At 33.3% G+C, this 15,336-nt stretch overlaps 1 protein-coding gene across 2 annotated transcripts in view; it reads left to right on the top strand.

Moving 5' to 3' along the window:
• The first annotated feature begins 2,799 nt into the window (after positions 1-2,799).
• LOC129004623 (nephrin-like) overlaps positions 2,800-15,336 on the top strand; it is a 363,928-nt gene continuing 351,391 nt past the window's right edge. For both annotated transcript variants that reach the window (XM_054433169.1, XM_054433170.1), the window contains exon 1: positions 2,800-2,992. In XM_054433169.1, the coding sequence (XP_054289144.1) occupies positions 2,932-2,992 (61 nt within the window). In that variant the 5' untranslated portion in view covers positions 2,800-2,931. The remainder of the gene's footprint in view (positions 2,993-15,336) is intronic.

A 15,336-nucleotide genomic window follows, 5' to 3' on the forward strand; every position in this document is an offset into this window, starting at 1 on the left:
TCAAACGGTACAATTTAAACTAAACGAGGGAGTAATTTTTTACCAAACAATTAAAAACACTTCGAATATACAAGTCAATTCCAGATTTAGCACATAATGTGTATGCGAGTTTGGGTAATTTTAAATCGTAGGAAAAAGAATAAATATCGAACATTTTTTGCCAAATAAAGATTATTCCTACAAAAACCTAGGCTGTTAAAAGTTGTTTATTAATTGAAATATAAGTTCCTTTGGTAATATTTAAATGAGAAATAGAAACAAATATAAACGGAATAACCAAACATTCACAGCTTTCAAACGAAGAAAATAAAGCAATTGGAATCGGTTAGTGAGTAACCATGTTTTTACGTATTCCTACTGATTTTGACAAAGTGAGGAATATCAAAATTTCAGTTCAGTCAAAATGGATTATGTGAAAATCAAAGGCGTTCAGTAAAAGGGAAGACCAGTCTTTGTACTTATTCCTACGTTTTTACAGCTCTTTCAATCTTCAAAGTTTTCACTATAATTTCGTCTATTTGGATGAAACTCCTTGATTAAAGGCTTTAAATCTTGTCTGAAAACCACTATATTTAACACCCAATCACCTTTTTATTCACACCTTCTGCCAAAAGTATTACAATTCATAAGTCTTGTAGTAAAAAGGAAGCTTGAATCTTACATAGTTAAAGTTTACCCATTTACACACTAACTAAGCACGCTAGTGTTTCGTTACGGTTTATTTTAATGATGAAAATCACCTGTTTTCATTGTTGCACAATCTAAATGTATACAGAAACAGGCGTTAGTTTGATTTACTGTTTTTTGTTTTTTTTCGCATAGTACGTGTTTGAAATTGCTCAAAATATGTCTAAAATGTCTGATGAATTGATGAAAAAGCTTCAGAGTTAACTAAACACCACCCACCAGAGAAATCACGAGAAAGACATGAAGAGGAATACAGAAAGTTTATGAACTGGTACAAACATAGATAAAACATACTCCCCCAAGGTACAAATCACTAAATCTTAAACCAAATTAAGTAAGTGACGAAGTAGTTATTAATATATTTATCAAAAAATATCTATAATCATGAAACCATATTGTAAAGAGGATTTTCAATTATAAGAGTGGTCTAAAACTATTATAATATTACTAAAGTCTGTTAATCTGTATGTGTGTATTTTTGCGTCTTGAAGAATATTATCGTTCGTAACTTGTACCAAAATGTATTTTCCGGCACTTGCTACATTTTTCCCGCCACCGGATTCGCCTCGTACGTGAAAATAACATTCACAAGCGCGGCTTCGCCTCACACAGGAAACTTGAGCGCGCGCGCTCCGGAAAATGCCACTTTCGGTCCTAGTAATCCGTACTATTTCACACTTTGTCACCTTTCACTGTAGTAGGAAAGGCGGACTTAACATTAGGTAGGTTAAACTCGTAGATAGGGTAATTAGGTAATTGTAGATATTACGTCACTTGAGAACGGAAGGAGTTCCTTTACCTCATGAAACGTAGCTTAGTAAAAACACTTAATGATGAAAAGTTAACTTTACTTTAACTCATTACAAAAACACAATGTTACATTTGTTATAACGAGGACAAAAATACAATCGACCTTGAAGATAATTACTGCCTCAAAGGTACAAGCCATTCAGGTTAGCAGACAGGTAATTGACCGGTTCCCAGATATCTACGAAAGTATAATAAAGCGATTCACTCAATTGATCTGGCTTGGGAACAAACCAATTGTGGTCTCACGTTGGAACAATACACTATAACCATAACTATAACAATACTCATTAATTTAAACTCCCTGATTTTTAACTAGTGCAATATTCAAACCATTTCAACACGAGTGTAATTTTGTGAACCAATTACATTTTGCATTTTTATGTTTTAGATTTTTATGTTAAATCGATGAAACTGTATACTGAGATAAATGGATGCATTTGTCGTTGTCAAACCGTTAATTAACATAGAGAGCTAGTTTCAAAGCTGCATTGCTCCATTTAAGATCTGATTGGTCAAAACTATAGTCATAGTTAACTATAACTATAAAGATGGTTTTGTCAGTTTTGAAAATTGGAAATGTTTATATCTGTGATGAATTCAACAGTGATGTATCTAACCATTTTATTGTAGCCATAATCCTAGAGACAAAAACTACTGTAAATGTAATTCAGGGGTTTTTAGTAAGCTCATTATGCAAGCATAGTTTTATTTCTAATTTCTTAGTATGCTTGATACTCATCTTTTAGTTATGAGAGATTTAGTTTCAAAGGTACCAATGAACCCCCAAAATTATTTGCATGCTGTATACGACTTACTGTTCAAAATGCAATACTATTAGCTGAAGGACTTCTATGCTATTAGTTAGTTCTGATGTAAGTTATTGTGAACTTTAAATCCATATAGTTAATTTATTGTTTGTAGGCAGATAACATAGCAAAATTTAAAAACTCAATTTTTTCGGTAAACTTATTTGTTAATATAGACTTAAGGTAAATTCAAACGATATTTTATAAGGTTTTACAAAAATTACGTCTGAAATCGTTTATGAATAAATAAATAAAAACTGAATCAATTAGCCAACCCTACGATGATTACTTTTGTCAAATTCAAATACAACAAAAACGCTTGCGATGACATTAGAAAAATCAATCACGTTGTACAAGCAACAACAATGACCTAACCTCAAACACCGCCAGGACGACTGGCTGGTGTGGCCGTGTACAGTGCTGCCCCTGTCGGCGCGCCGGCGCAACACGCACTCTGCGCAGCTTCGCCGGGCCAACGTCAGTACACCCAGCGCGCTCGCGGACGTCCTAGCTGTGCGTGTATCAATGAACCTGGATACGGTTTGTGCTTATCTGTGCAGTGGTAGTGTTGTGCCGTGCGTCTGTGTTGTTAAATGCGTAAACTGATAACTGGTTGGGGGCCGGCGACATGGAATCCCAACATCGGGGGTGGATCTACTATCTTCTGTTGTGTCTCACTTATTCATACGGTAAATATGTAGATAGGGAGGTTAGTGGTAATGACGCAGTCGATGTTTTTACTGTAGATATGTTGTTTATGTGTCAACAATGAGTGTGTGTCATATCCATATGATGGAAGTGACTTAGGTTAAGATAAATTGCACTCTTAATTTAATATTGGATTTATCGTGGTATTGATTGTAATCGACAGATAATAATAATATCGAATAAAGGAAGTGTTCTAGAATGATTATGTCAGGTGTTTTGCTTTGAGAGGACACGCCTAACCGAGTCAAAAGGTCGCAGGGTGTGTTTACGTTTGAACTCATGATAAGGTCCGATTGATGTTTTCATACTGTATTCAAACATTTCGTTGTCATTTCGTCATCATTTGTCATTTCGTAGTAAACAATTCTTTAATAATACTACTCGCATTTTTAAATCGATTTCGAACTATCAGAATATAGGCCTAATCAAGGAGGTAAAAATAAAACATGTAGTCTACTCTATTGTAATCGAGGTAAAATTTTTTGCCTACCTTCAATGATAAATTTTATGTTTATTAACATTGTGGTTGATTAATTAATTATATTAAGTAGAATGTTATAAATATTCACCAGAAGAATTCTACGGTACAGTAAAACATTGTGGTTAACGTTGTTTTTGTTTAAAATATAGGATCATAATGTAAGACACATATTTTATGTACACCAACTTTTGAAATATAAATCGTTACAGGCATGTAATCTTTGTATAATGATATGAAAAAATTAAGCGAATCCAAGCATTTTCGAAATTTGATACTAGTTTAGCTGCATTACAACTGCAACAAACAATCTTACAATTTAACAATCTAATAGGTCTAGCAAAATAAGTTAAAAAAGTATTTATCTTTTAATTTCAAATTACTGTAATGTAAAGAATAGCTACCTACTTGTCAGTTTGTATAACGAAACTTGAATAAAGCAGAGTAGTGTGTATGCGTTTCGCTTGATCTATTTATTATTTTATATATTATAATTTATCTTTATTTTTTTAGTCGACGATCAACACAATTTCATTTTTGATTAGGCTACATAATATAACATGCCAAAATTATATTAACTTTAATAAATAATCACGTCAAATTTTCCACCTTAGCTGCCTTGAAACCTTTTACAACGCCCAGTTTTTTACTCTAAATTATAATATTTATATCCCACGTGAGAGAAGCACTTGAAAATCTAGTTTCCAAAATTGAAGCTCTTAAACAACCTTGGCACACCGGATGGTGCTAATGAAATAATAAACGTCCGAAACACATGTCTCCCAAATTACACGCCAAGCCATAAACTTAATGACGATTATATTAAAATGAGCGATCGGTATCTACCGGTTATCCTTGCATAAGCCGTCCGGACTCGAATACAGTGCTTTTGTTTGCCGGCTTTTGTAACAGGAGTAGGATTAAATATTCAAAATGTAGCTAAAGACCAAGACAAAAGATGAAAGATGTACTGTATTGTTGTCAAAGCTCCACTTCACATCTTTTGTTCGGACGCTGGACAAAATATCTCATTTGCTAGAAAACACTCCCCTCGCAGGGGGTGTGAAAAAGTTATGCTATTTAATGTGGGCCATTTGATGTTGGAGATAAAAATTGCTATGGATGTTTCGGCGGAAATTTATAAAAATGTTGTATTGTTTCTTGAAACATGTCGAAATTAGTTTTATTAACACTATTTGTTGATGTCCGAATACAAGGTAATTTAGTCTGGATTACTTAATTCTTTTATAATGATACACTACACATGGATAACATAGACATTTCTTTTGATTGTTTTTGTTCTGATGGTAGCATTATAGGCTTACTTTATTATATTATATTATATTATTGTTATACTAGCCTATTATATGGTTATTGAGCATTCTAAAGAATCAGGCGTTTGAATAAAATTCGCATTAAAAAAATTATTAAATAGGCGTACGGTACAATAAACTATTTTTTCAAGTTTTTTTTTAGAATTTAAAATAATGTTACAGTTTCTAGTTCAATTTTTAAAATATTTATTTCTTGGATGAAGATTATAAGCCAGGATTGGTACGCAACTATGATAGACAGTACTCTAAACATGCAAACACCTCTAGACATTCTCTTGATTTTTATTAGTTTGAAAAATAAAGTTTTATCCAGAACCAGTGTTATTAAAACCATATTGCAAGAACCCATAATATCTATTGAGCATGCATCAAGTCAGGTACCTATTTTTATAATTTTACTAGGGTTACTGCTTTTATTGCAGGATGTTTCTCCTTACAAAATACATGTAAGTTAGCTAATTTTTATGTTCATATAGTTGCCTCTAAATTAATTGTTACATTATTACATTGGGGTTTACGGTACTTTACATATCATTTATTAATTTAATAAGCATTATTGATTTGTTAATTTAAAATAGACCCAGTAGTATTTAATACATGGTTATAAATATGGTAATAGTTTGTAGTTTAATATTTTAAATAAATAGGTAATAAATAACATTTTAAAGTTTAATATTTTTTCTATGCTTAATTAAATAATTTCTAAATTAAGAGTTGAATAATCCCTAACATAAACAAATTTTGGAATTATTCAAAATTCATACTGAAGAAATTAATGATTTACGCCTACTAAAAACCATCGATCTCTATTATTACTACAGCTGTAATAATAATAGAGATCAATGCTAAAAACCCACGTCTTCCCTGTAGCAGCAAACCTATGTACTCGTTGAACAGTGTTATTTAAAAATAGGGAATAAATCTGACATTTTAATTAGGGAATGGTATATTTTAGTATAAATATAATCAGACAAAAGGAAATTCGCTTAGTCTGCAGGTTTGCTGCGGTGGGGGTATTTATTCTTATGATGCAAATAAGATAGATTTAAAAATATACAACTGGTCGTATTTAATCCATACTTTAATCTACTCGCCAAATGTTACTCTTCGTTAATTCTACATAGGACTACATAAGGTCATAGTTAGTTATTTATACGAATTAGTTGGTAGGCTAAAACATAATTTTGCGTGTCAACGGTAAAAACAGTGAATCAGTACGGTTTCAGTGTTTTAGCCCGTTCTTTAATAATTCTTTTTAAGATGACGTCATAATCAGCTGTTCGATTGTTGTATTGTTGTTGTTCAGTTTTCACGTCGTAGTTTGTCTAGTTGTGGATAGAGACGGTCGCGATCGGTCGAATGTTTTGCGCGTTGATTGAACTATATATTGTCGGAATGTTGATTCAACGGTAATGATCAGGTTTGATGACAGCAGGTCAAAGTGGCCTAATATCATCTAATTGTACAGTCTGATTGTACTCATGGTTTGTTCGGTGGTGTGATTGTGACATACGAAACCCAGTAGCATTTTCTGTGTAGCTTTGCTTCTACTTCATGTAAAGGTAAATATTTTTAGTAATATTGTTATTAGGGCATTGTATACCAAGAACGCAATTTATACGATTAGCAATTGTTTTGTTAGTTTTCGTTATGAAAACATGTGTTGGATAAAATTAAGAAATAAGCTGTTTTCTTTTAATAGGTATTTATTTTGTTCATGGCAAGACGAGTAGCCTATTACCGTTTTGAACCACGCCCAATGAGGGCTTGTTTTAGATATTAAATTCAATCAATAGCTATAGTTTCATTTTCAGTTTCTATTAGATTTTTTGGAAACCTTTACAAACTGTAATTTGTCCGAGTCATGTAAGACGCCATTTCGTATTCGTTGTATTTAATTTGTTTATCCTTCAAACGCCAATCAAAATTATTATAGAACATGCACTAGGCACATATGACAATACTGCATTAATTCAATACATACAATAATGATCAATACACAAGCTACAAACTTAAACAGCAAGTTTGAGGTGTTTTAGGGACTCTCTCTTATAAAAATCATAATTAACCTTCAAATAAAAGTCAATTAATGTAATATAAAAGATTTGTGTTTGGATTTAGGCCAAATTAAGCTTAACGGCATAATGTAGCTTTCTTCATCCAACGTAATTTCAACACATAAAACACAAGTTTTTTTCATTTAGATAACTTTGTTATTGTTTTCAAAAAATTAAATGTTTTATATTTTCTAAATGTGACCTTCCATTTTCTAGAAATGTCAAATACAATCTTAGTTTAGGTGTAAAAAATATTTGTAACCACGTCCCCCGTTACTAAAGCATGTTTCATTGTAAATCAATTTATTTTAAATTCAATTGCAAAAATAAACGTTTCGAAATATCCCTTTGTACAGTTCGTCAGTCAATTTGTAACACATTTCTCTGCACCAACCACAAAGCGCCGGTGTAGATACTGTTACATAATGAGCCAACTGTAAATCAAAGGCAGATAGTTGATATCAGCAGGTATTATTCCACCATCCCGTTGTATTATCTATGTTCAGATACCATTAAAATGGTAATCCAGTCGGTGTTTGTATTCTGTTCGGTTCACGTTGCTGTGCGCTATTCAATATTCAAGTACTTCATGCTGTAGTCTAGGATATTTATGTCATGTCCATATTGTTAAATGTTTATTTATGGTTTGAAAATTCAAACATACAGGCGCCAAATAGTTTTAAACTCATTAACAATCCAAATGATGTTGAATGATTTCGAAATGTAGTGGATGGTTTTCAATTGTTGTTGATCCACTTGTGTTAATAATTTTTTAATTAGTAACCGTACAGTTTATGGTACGGATATTTCTCAAAGTATTCCTAAATCAGAAGTGTCGTTTGGCATGTGTTTCATAATTGTTGCCGTTACCGTGAAACAAACCTTAACCAGAGATCAAGCAACTTGTGAACTTGTGAAAAGATTTTATTTTATTGTGAAACAGTCTAAGCTAAATCTTAGTAAAAACTAGAAATGAAATTGTTTACGTAAAATTACGCACTACTGACCATAATTTGAAACAGTTTAATCGGCGATAAAAAAATAGCCATTAATCGGTGATACAAAACATATGTGAGGTTTAATTATTAATAAAAAAATATGTAACTATGCTCGTTATTTCACCTGTACCTATAGAAATTATTAGGGTATGGTATAGTATACTACATAGTCTACAGTATAACTTTCTTCTTTTAAGCACTTCATATCGTATGATTAAATGCATTGCTTTGATTTTTACCATAGCACAATGAAGAATAATTTATTACCCATTTTATCAGTTTCCAAAGCTAAATGTATCAGTTTTTGGGACATTTTAGCTGAATTCGTTTAGTCAAAAATCTTTAATCCGTAAATCATTGGTCGACATAAAGCCCCTATCATTATTATTAACGAGCGGTTTAACAAGTTAAATATACATCCTTGATGAAGTGGTTCATAAAGTAAATCATTGCACACAGCAGTTACATTATTATGACGATTTAACACATAAATACTACGGCTCTATGTATTGTGGTTAGCAACATAATCGTCTCATAAAATGAATTTGTTAAGTATCATTATTAACCATTACATTGTTATGCATAATGTACACCGGTGTATTGCAGAGATAGTATAAATTATGTAGTACGTTCGGAGCTGAGTGCGCGATAAGCAACATATATAATGCCACTTCACCGAGCGTTAGATTAAGAGTAGTGGCTGAATAAATAGTATTTTGAGATATTTTTACTAAGCAATTTTGTAAACTTAATATAGGCCTACAATATTTAATTTTGTACACGTTTTAAAATTTGTCATATAGTGATTTGGTGTTTTGTATTAATTCAAACAGCGTTTCGCATGCTTCCTTAATTCTAGCGTTGCATCCCTTACTGACAGGATTTTCGTCTTTGCTGTACAATATTTTGATACATAAGTTTATTTGGGGTCGCGTTGAAAACTATCTTTAGCGACAAAAGAATAATCGTGTATTTACTAGTATCGTATTATCGTAAGTTTTATTTATGGATTTCAAAACTAGATAAATATGTGATTTTAATTTCTAATAATTCTATCTTGACTGAAAAATGTGACCAGGGTTAATAAAACCCCAGGGTCTAAGTTTAATTAAACCTTAGATGTTACTCTTTTTTAGATTGATAAGACTAAAACTATCTGTAATACCATAACAATTGGCATTTTTATATACTGACGTTTTCCCGAGGATTTTGTTTATAGTCAAAGATTTTTTATTTTATGTCATCATTCAGTTTCGAACTCCTGGTAAAACATGTCGTAATTACATTTGGTCCATATAATCTCTTCTAACCGTCTTGACATTTTGAATGTTAGCAACGATCCAAGTGGTGTTTGCAAAACCCCTGTTCTATTTTCTGTGCCCCCCGCCGCGCCGCGTCGTAGCACATGTGCTGCACGCTGCACCGTGTGATCGCCCCCGCTGTGTTTTTGCCAACCTGACTCACTCCCCCCCCCCCCCCCCCCGACATCGGGGTGTTATCTCCCTTATCACCCCCTTGTCATGATTTCCGTCCCTGAGCAGTTTGCGGACATCCCTCCTATATCGGGTAAATATATCGCCCCATTCAATTTCTTCCTTTTCTTCCTTTTTCTATTTACTGCTTATCTCGTGTTTTATTAGCTTTCTGGAGGATTTATTTGATTTTTCGAGAGTGTGTACTGTGGTCCACCCGACATATTATGGATATCATGTGGCTTGAATTGAAGTTGAGTTTAAGCGAATTTATTTGTTGGGAAGAAGCTATACCGCAGGTGGCACGGTGGGATCAAGACACAGGACTAATTTTGTTGATATTTGGCTTCAAGGTACGGTGGGATGAACTTTAACTTCAGCTAGTTCGGGTCATGAGAACGGGGTGTTTTGGATTTTACAATTTTCAAAGGTTGATTTTTCAAATTTTTATTCTAAAAACATGGATATGCCCAATTTTAATCGAGGCTATCGTGTAGAGCTTATCTTAATTACTTCATCCTATATTATTAGACTAACGTTTGGTAAAAAAAAACTTTTTAGGTAGCAAACCTAAGTACTCGTTTAATCTTAATGTTATTAAAAGGGTTATTATATGATTACTTGTTTATGGAAATATTTCAGTTAAAGTCCTATCACACAAATTGAAATTCGATTAGTCGCCAGGTTTTCTGTGCCAGCGGTAATATTAAGTTGTTTAGTAGCTAAGATTTACTAATACTCAAATTTATATTGCTTGATCATTCAAATATACAGTGTTTTACCATAGTTAGCAAACCCAATAGAGTAGCTAGGTACCTACTTAACAGTTACAATAGGACGAACGACAACTGATGTAGTTACTTGGCAAATCTAGAATTCTAACCAAACAATCGATAAATCATTCTTTCAACATAATACATAGCAGTATAATGCGCTAAGTATTTCATCATCCACGTAGTCGTTCGCCGGAACTATAAATTCTACGTTTTGAAACATAAACCAAGCAGAAACGATAAATTTCACTTCCGACACACAGTATACAAATCAATCAATCCACATCTAAGCTAGCTTCTAACTACACAAAGGTTTGAAGTTGCACAAAGTAAATTGTTTCACACTTCACGTAAGAGTAGAACTTCCGGACCTCAAAGAATGTTGCACGATATTTATGTTGGGGATGGCCTAGTTTATACTGGGCCCATGCCCCGTATAAATATTAGCCAACCCCGGCCACCCCTTGTTTGTTTTTGCCCCTGGAACACGGACCTTAAAAGCGTTCTCAAGGTTTCTAGTCCATAATGTAAACGCTTTAAAACATTGTTAAGAATAAGAATAACACGTCGATTGATGATGACGTGTGGATTGTGAATTACAAATCGTATTTGGTGTTGTATACTCATATTTTTTAGAACTAGTAAATATTAGGTACAGGGTGTCCCACGAAGAGGTTTTTATTTTTGAACTAATCCACCACACAAACCCAAACACGCTATACTCAACACTTCACAGTTGCACCAAACATGTAAAATAAATACCCTCGATTTATATTGTTTCCGAACAATCATAAAATAATGGAACCCTTAAAAATTCTTCATTAAAGTAATTTAATTTGCAAAAACAATCCTAATTTAATCTTGATGTTTAGTAATGTTACAAAAATAAAACTCCAGTAACCAAAGATATGATAGTGGTGTATTATAAACTAAATGTATTTGATACACAACTTTTAACTTGAACTGATGTCAGTTTAATCACTATGCACCTTAAATACGCCAGAAAAGCATGTTTGCTAAATTTCTTCCACCATTTCTTTTATCTATTAAATCAGAATCAAATGCGACTGGAAGGTGTTGCTTTTACAAACGTATTTTTTTCTATGGTTTTTTTTAGTTTTTGGCTCGTTTGATACCTACGTATGGCATATCAATTCAATAACAGTAACCTCTTCGTAGGACACCCTGTATATTTTTAAACATAACATAATTGCCATAAAATATTGGTAATAGCGTAACAAGGTGTGGGTGAAACAAGAAGGTAAATGTCACTGAAGCCAAAATAGCAAGCCAAATTTATTAGCCTACATTTTGCCTCACATTGAACTAAAATAGAGTGTTTTCACCTAGTTAAAATTAAATCCGTGTGGACAATCATTTTATCGCAAACACTTACCCCCACATTTTCAAACTTTCTCAGTCCCTTTGAAGGCTTATTTGGTCCTCCGATGTAATACACGTATAATCACACCGTGTGAACAAAGGATTAGCGACGCGAAGGAGAATCCCGGCAAGCATCCACTCGCAGATCAAAAGGCTGTTGCGAGTATACATGCTTTTAGCTAATTAGAAATATTCTTGAGTGGCGCGATAGTGTATTAATATGCTGATGTGTATCAACTTTGTGCTTTTAAAAGTTCTTAATTAAATTGCATGTCGTCCAACTCGTGTTTGTAATAATCGTTTAGTGGTCAATGTTTATTTTTAATTATTTTATAATAGTTTAAACGAGACATATATTCATATTGCTCAAAACCTTTTCACTTGATGTTTATTATAAATTATCGAAGAATGAATCTTTTCTTTGACTCCAGGATCACTAGGTATCCAACCAAACTCTACATTCATTGTATATAGGTATCCAATAAGCTCAACCGAACGTGCAATACTATCAATAAATTGAAACTCCAATTGACAAAATGTAAACTATAAATCCTGTCTATTTAAAAATTTATATTCAAGCATCTCGTTCAAATTATAAAACAAAATTTTCCAACGCGACGTGAATGATATGGATAAATACATACAGTCAACGATGTAAACAACTGAATTGTTCATATCGTTGTATACAGTTGAAATCTAGATTAACATTCGTATGCTACTTGTTAACCAAGTAAAAAATCGTCCACTTTGCCATATGTGAAGCATTCTCTTGGAAACGTCTCGGGCAAATAATGTTTGTTCTGGGAGATTGGCAGCTTATGGAGAATATCGCATATGGGACAGGGTATATCTTGTTTGCTTTTTCTCTATCAGAAATCCTACCTTTGCTGACTGCAGCAGATATTTGTCTTCTATTTGCTGAGGAAACAATGTTGTATTGCATTTGTCATTCGAAATGTCTCGAATGTACTGCACGATTTTCGTGTGTTTACAGAATTCGATGTTGGGAACTAATACTTTTTTATTTGTTACTAAATTTTCAAAATGTTTATATATTGTGTAGATATATCTGTGTTGGTATAACAAAAAAGTTTTAACCACACAAATCTTTTTCTCATAAACTTAATTGGCTGATTAATTAGAACAGGAAAACTTATAACCGGTTGGCCCAGTATCGTAACTGTGAAATTAATAATAATGAACATTGGTCTTTACTAAATACCGGAATTAATATTAATTGTATTATATTATTAATCATATAATATTATACTATTAATTAATATCAATAAGTTCCACTACAGTTTGGTTATTGATTCGCTGGTTTATTGCAGAATCCATTATATCTGAGATTCTATAAAATTGCTATGGATATTCTAAAGTTTGTAAAACCGTCAATCCCCCAGTCCCTCGTATTTAAACATTTCTTAAATAGTCTAATCCTATTATCGATACACAGTTTTAGATTTTATACCCAACACACATAAAAAAAAATACTTTTAAACGTTATATTCTTTAGTAAACTTTTATTATCTCTTGTATTTCGCAAATTGTAAAACACTAACAAATTATTTTCCTGGTTTACACATTAACACTGTATTCTTCACCACTTAATGATAATCACCCCATTGTTGGTTCACTAACTACTGTATCATCTGAGTGTAAACATAAGTTGTAGATAGTTCTGTGGGAACGTATCCACCATTAGGCTGTGTACAGTCCACTCAGAAATCGCTCTCATCTCTGCGAGTGTTTGTACTGTTATCATTGTTTGTGCGTGATGCTAACCATCTGAAACACATATCACAGGCTGTATGTTGTATAAAAGGGATGATTGTGCAATAACGCTTTTTAAGGTAGTTTGTATAATTATTGTAGATTAGCTCAGGCGTTAGGTTCAATATATAAAAAAAAAATGGATCCCCATGAGGAAATCTTTCTAGTATTGGAAAAAAAACTCTCTACTAAAAGCTGTGATAATTTAATGCGGTCCTAATCACACGTAATACAATTAATTGGAAAATTCAATAAATAAATCCATTGTTGGTTTCCATTCCACATTTACATTTCAAGGTACCGTTTATATAATATAATACGTGAAAACCGCACGTTATAAATAGAAAATACGTTTTTTAATTGTATGAAAGTGCGATAAAGCAAATAGTACACGTCTTGAAAAATAAAATTTGCGTTACCCAGCTAACGGTTTACTACTTTGATTGAGAACTACAAAGATTTTCTCTCCAATACATAAACGTCGGAATAAACATAAATCTGCGAACCCTATTAATATTTTATTACTGATCGGTTATGGGCTCAAACGTGATTGCTTCGTAAAAATATTACACGCAACGTTCCAGATTTTACTGTTTTAGATAACTCGGTATAGTTCTTTGTGTCACTAGGTATGTAAAAGACTAGTCTACTCATTTTAGCTAACACAACACACTTACGTGTTTTTTTACACTTGGATGAATATCTTTCTGGAGTAAAAAGCCTATAAGCAGAGCAATATATCGATGGGGACGATGTTTACGTTCTTATCTTTCGTTCTTTTCAGTTCGTTTGAGTCGTTGGTACTCGTCAGACTTGTGTTTAGTCTATGTGATCACACGAAACTGTCGTAGTTTACAGAAGGAGTACTGTTTTCTTCCTTTGCTCTCGACATTAATATTTTGCAACAGTGAGTTTTTTACTAGTAGTTTTTTCAGCTCTTTGGTAAATCTATAAAGATCCTAAAATAGTTTAACGCATAGCGAAATTGATTAAACAGTTTTCCTAAATAAAGACACCAAACAAGGTCGGAGAGCTACACGTAGACGTCTTTAAGTTGTTCGATGTTCTTGTTAAAATAGTAGTTGTGATGAGTGACGGATCTGGAAATCGATCTTTACAATAATCCGTTGAATAATCTGGTTCCAACGATAAAAGGTAGGAGTGTAGGGGTCCCGGCCACTGGTCGTAAATTCAGGGCCATATTTATATAATCTAACCTAACCTAACAAAACTTCTATATGCGGATTAGGGCCAGAGGTGGCCGGTTATCCGTTTCCCAAAAATTAGGTAGCCTCCCTAGTGACCAAAATTCACCCGTTTTATTTCATCTCAGCAGTTGTTTTACTTCCAGATTTTATTAAGTTACTTGCTACACCTAATGCGTCACAATCAGTAACCTTCGGTGGTAAACGTATAAAAACGTTTCATAAATGGCTATAAAACATTAACTTTCAGTCTCTTCACACAACCAGTTTCACTCTGTTGCCAGTTGGCCGAATGTTGATAGGAGGGGAGGGGGTGCATTTATTCCGCTACCTTTTACGAGCGTTCAGCGACTCTTGAATGCTAAAAACCTTTATACCTCGCGGAAGTTATAAATCTCACCTCGCAGGCTGGGAAATGTCTTTTACATTGGCGGAAACGCAGTTCTGTTCAAGACAAATATAACTCTTTTTTCGAACACGTTATCAGTAAGAGAGAGTACGTTTTACACAGTTATGTTACTAAATAAATTGGTTGCTAACCAAACTATATTTTTTTGCCATCGACTGGGGATGATTGGGACAATGTGAATATTCCTAACTTAACCATTATAATTAAGTGTTGTATGTTTTCTCCTCATGGTGTATCTATCCTGAAGAGGTGTCTGGTGTATGCGTGTATTCCCTACAACTCTCTTCTGCTCTGAAAGTCATCAAGCTCGTATTGACATGCCGGGAGATGTTTGACACTGCACCCTACCATTTAATCTTTTCCTCCCCTCACTCCATAATTCTTCTCCGAAATAGCCACCCCTCATCGACCCCTGGCTTACATAGTCAGATGGTTCTTTTATT

This window comes from Macrosteles quadrilineatus, unplaced genomic scaffold, assembly GCF_028750875.1.
Source record: "Macrosteles quadrilineatus isolate MER2022 unplaced genomic scaffold, UCM_ALF_1.0 Scaffold_10__1_contigs__length_6754688, whole genome shotgun sequence".
NCBI lineage: Eukaryota > Metazoa > Arthropoda > Insecta > Hemiptera > Cicadellidae > Macrosteles > Macrosteles quadrilineatus.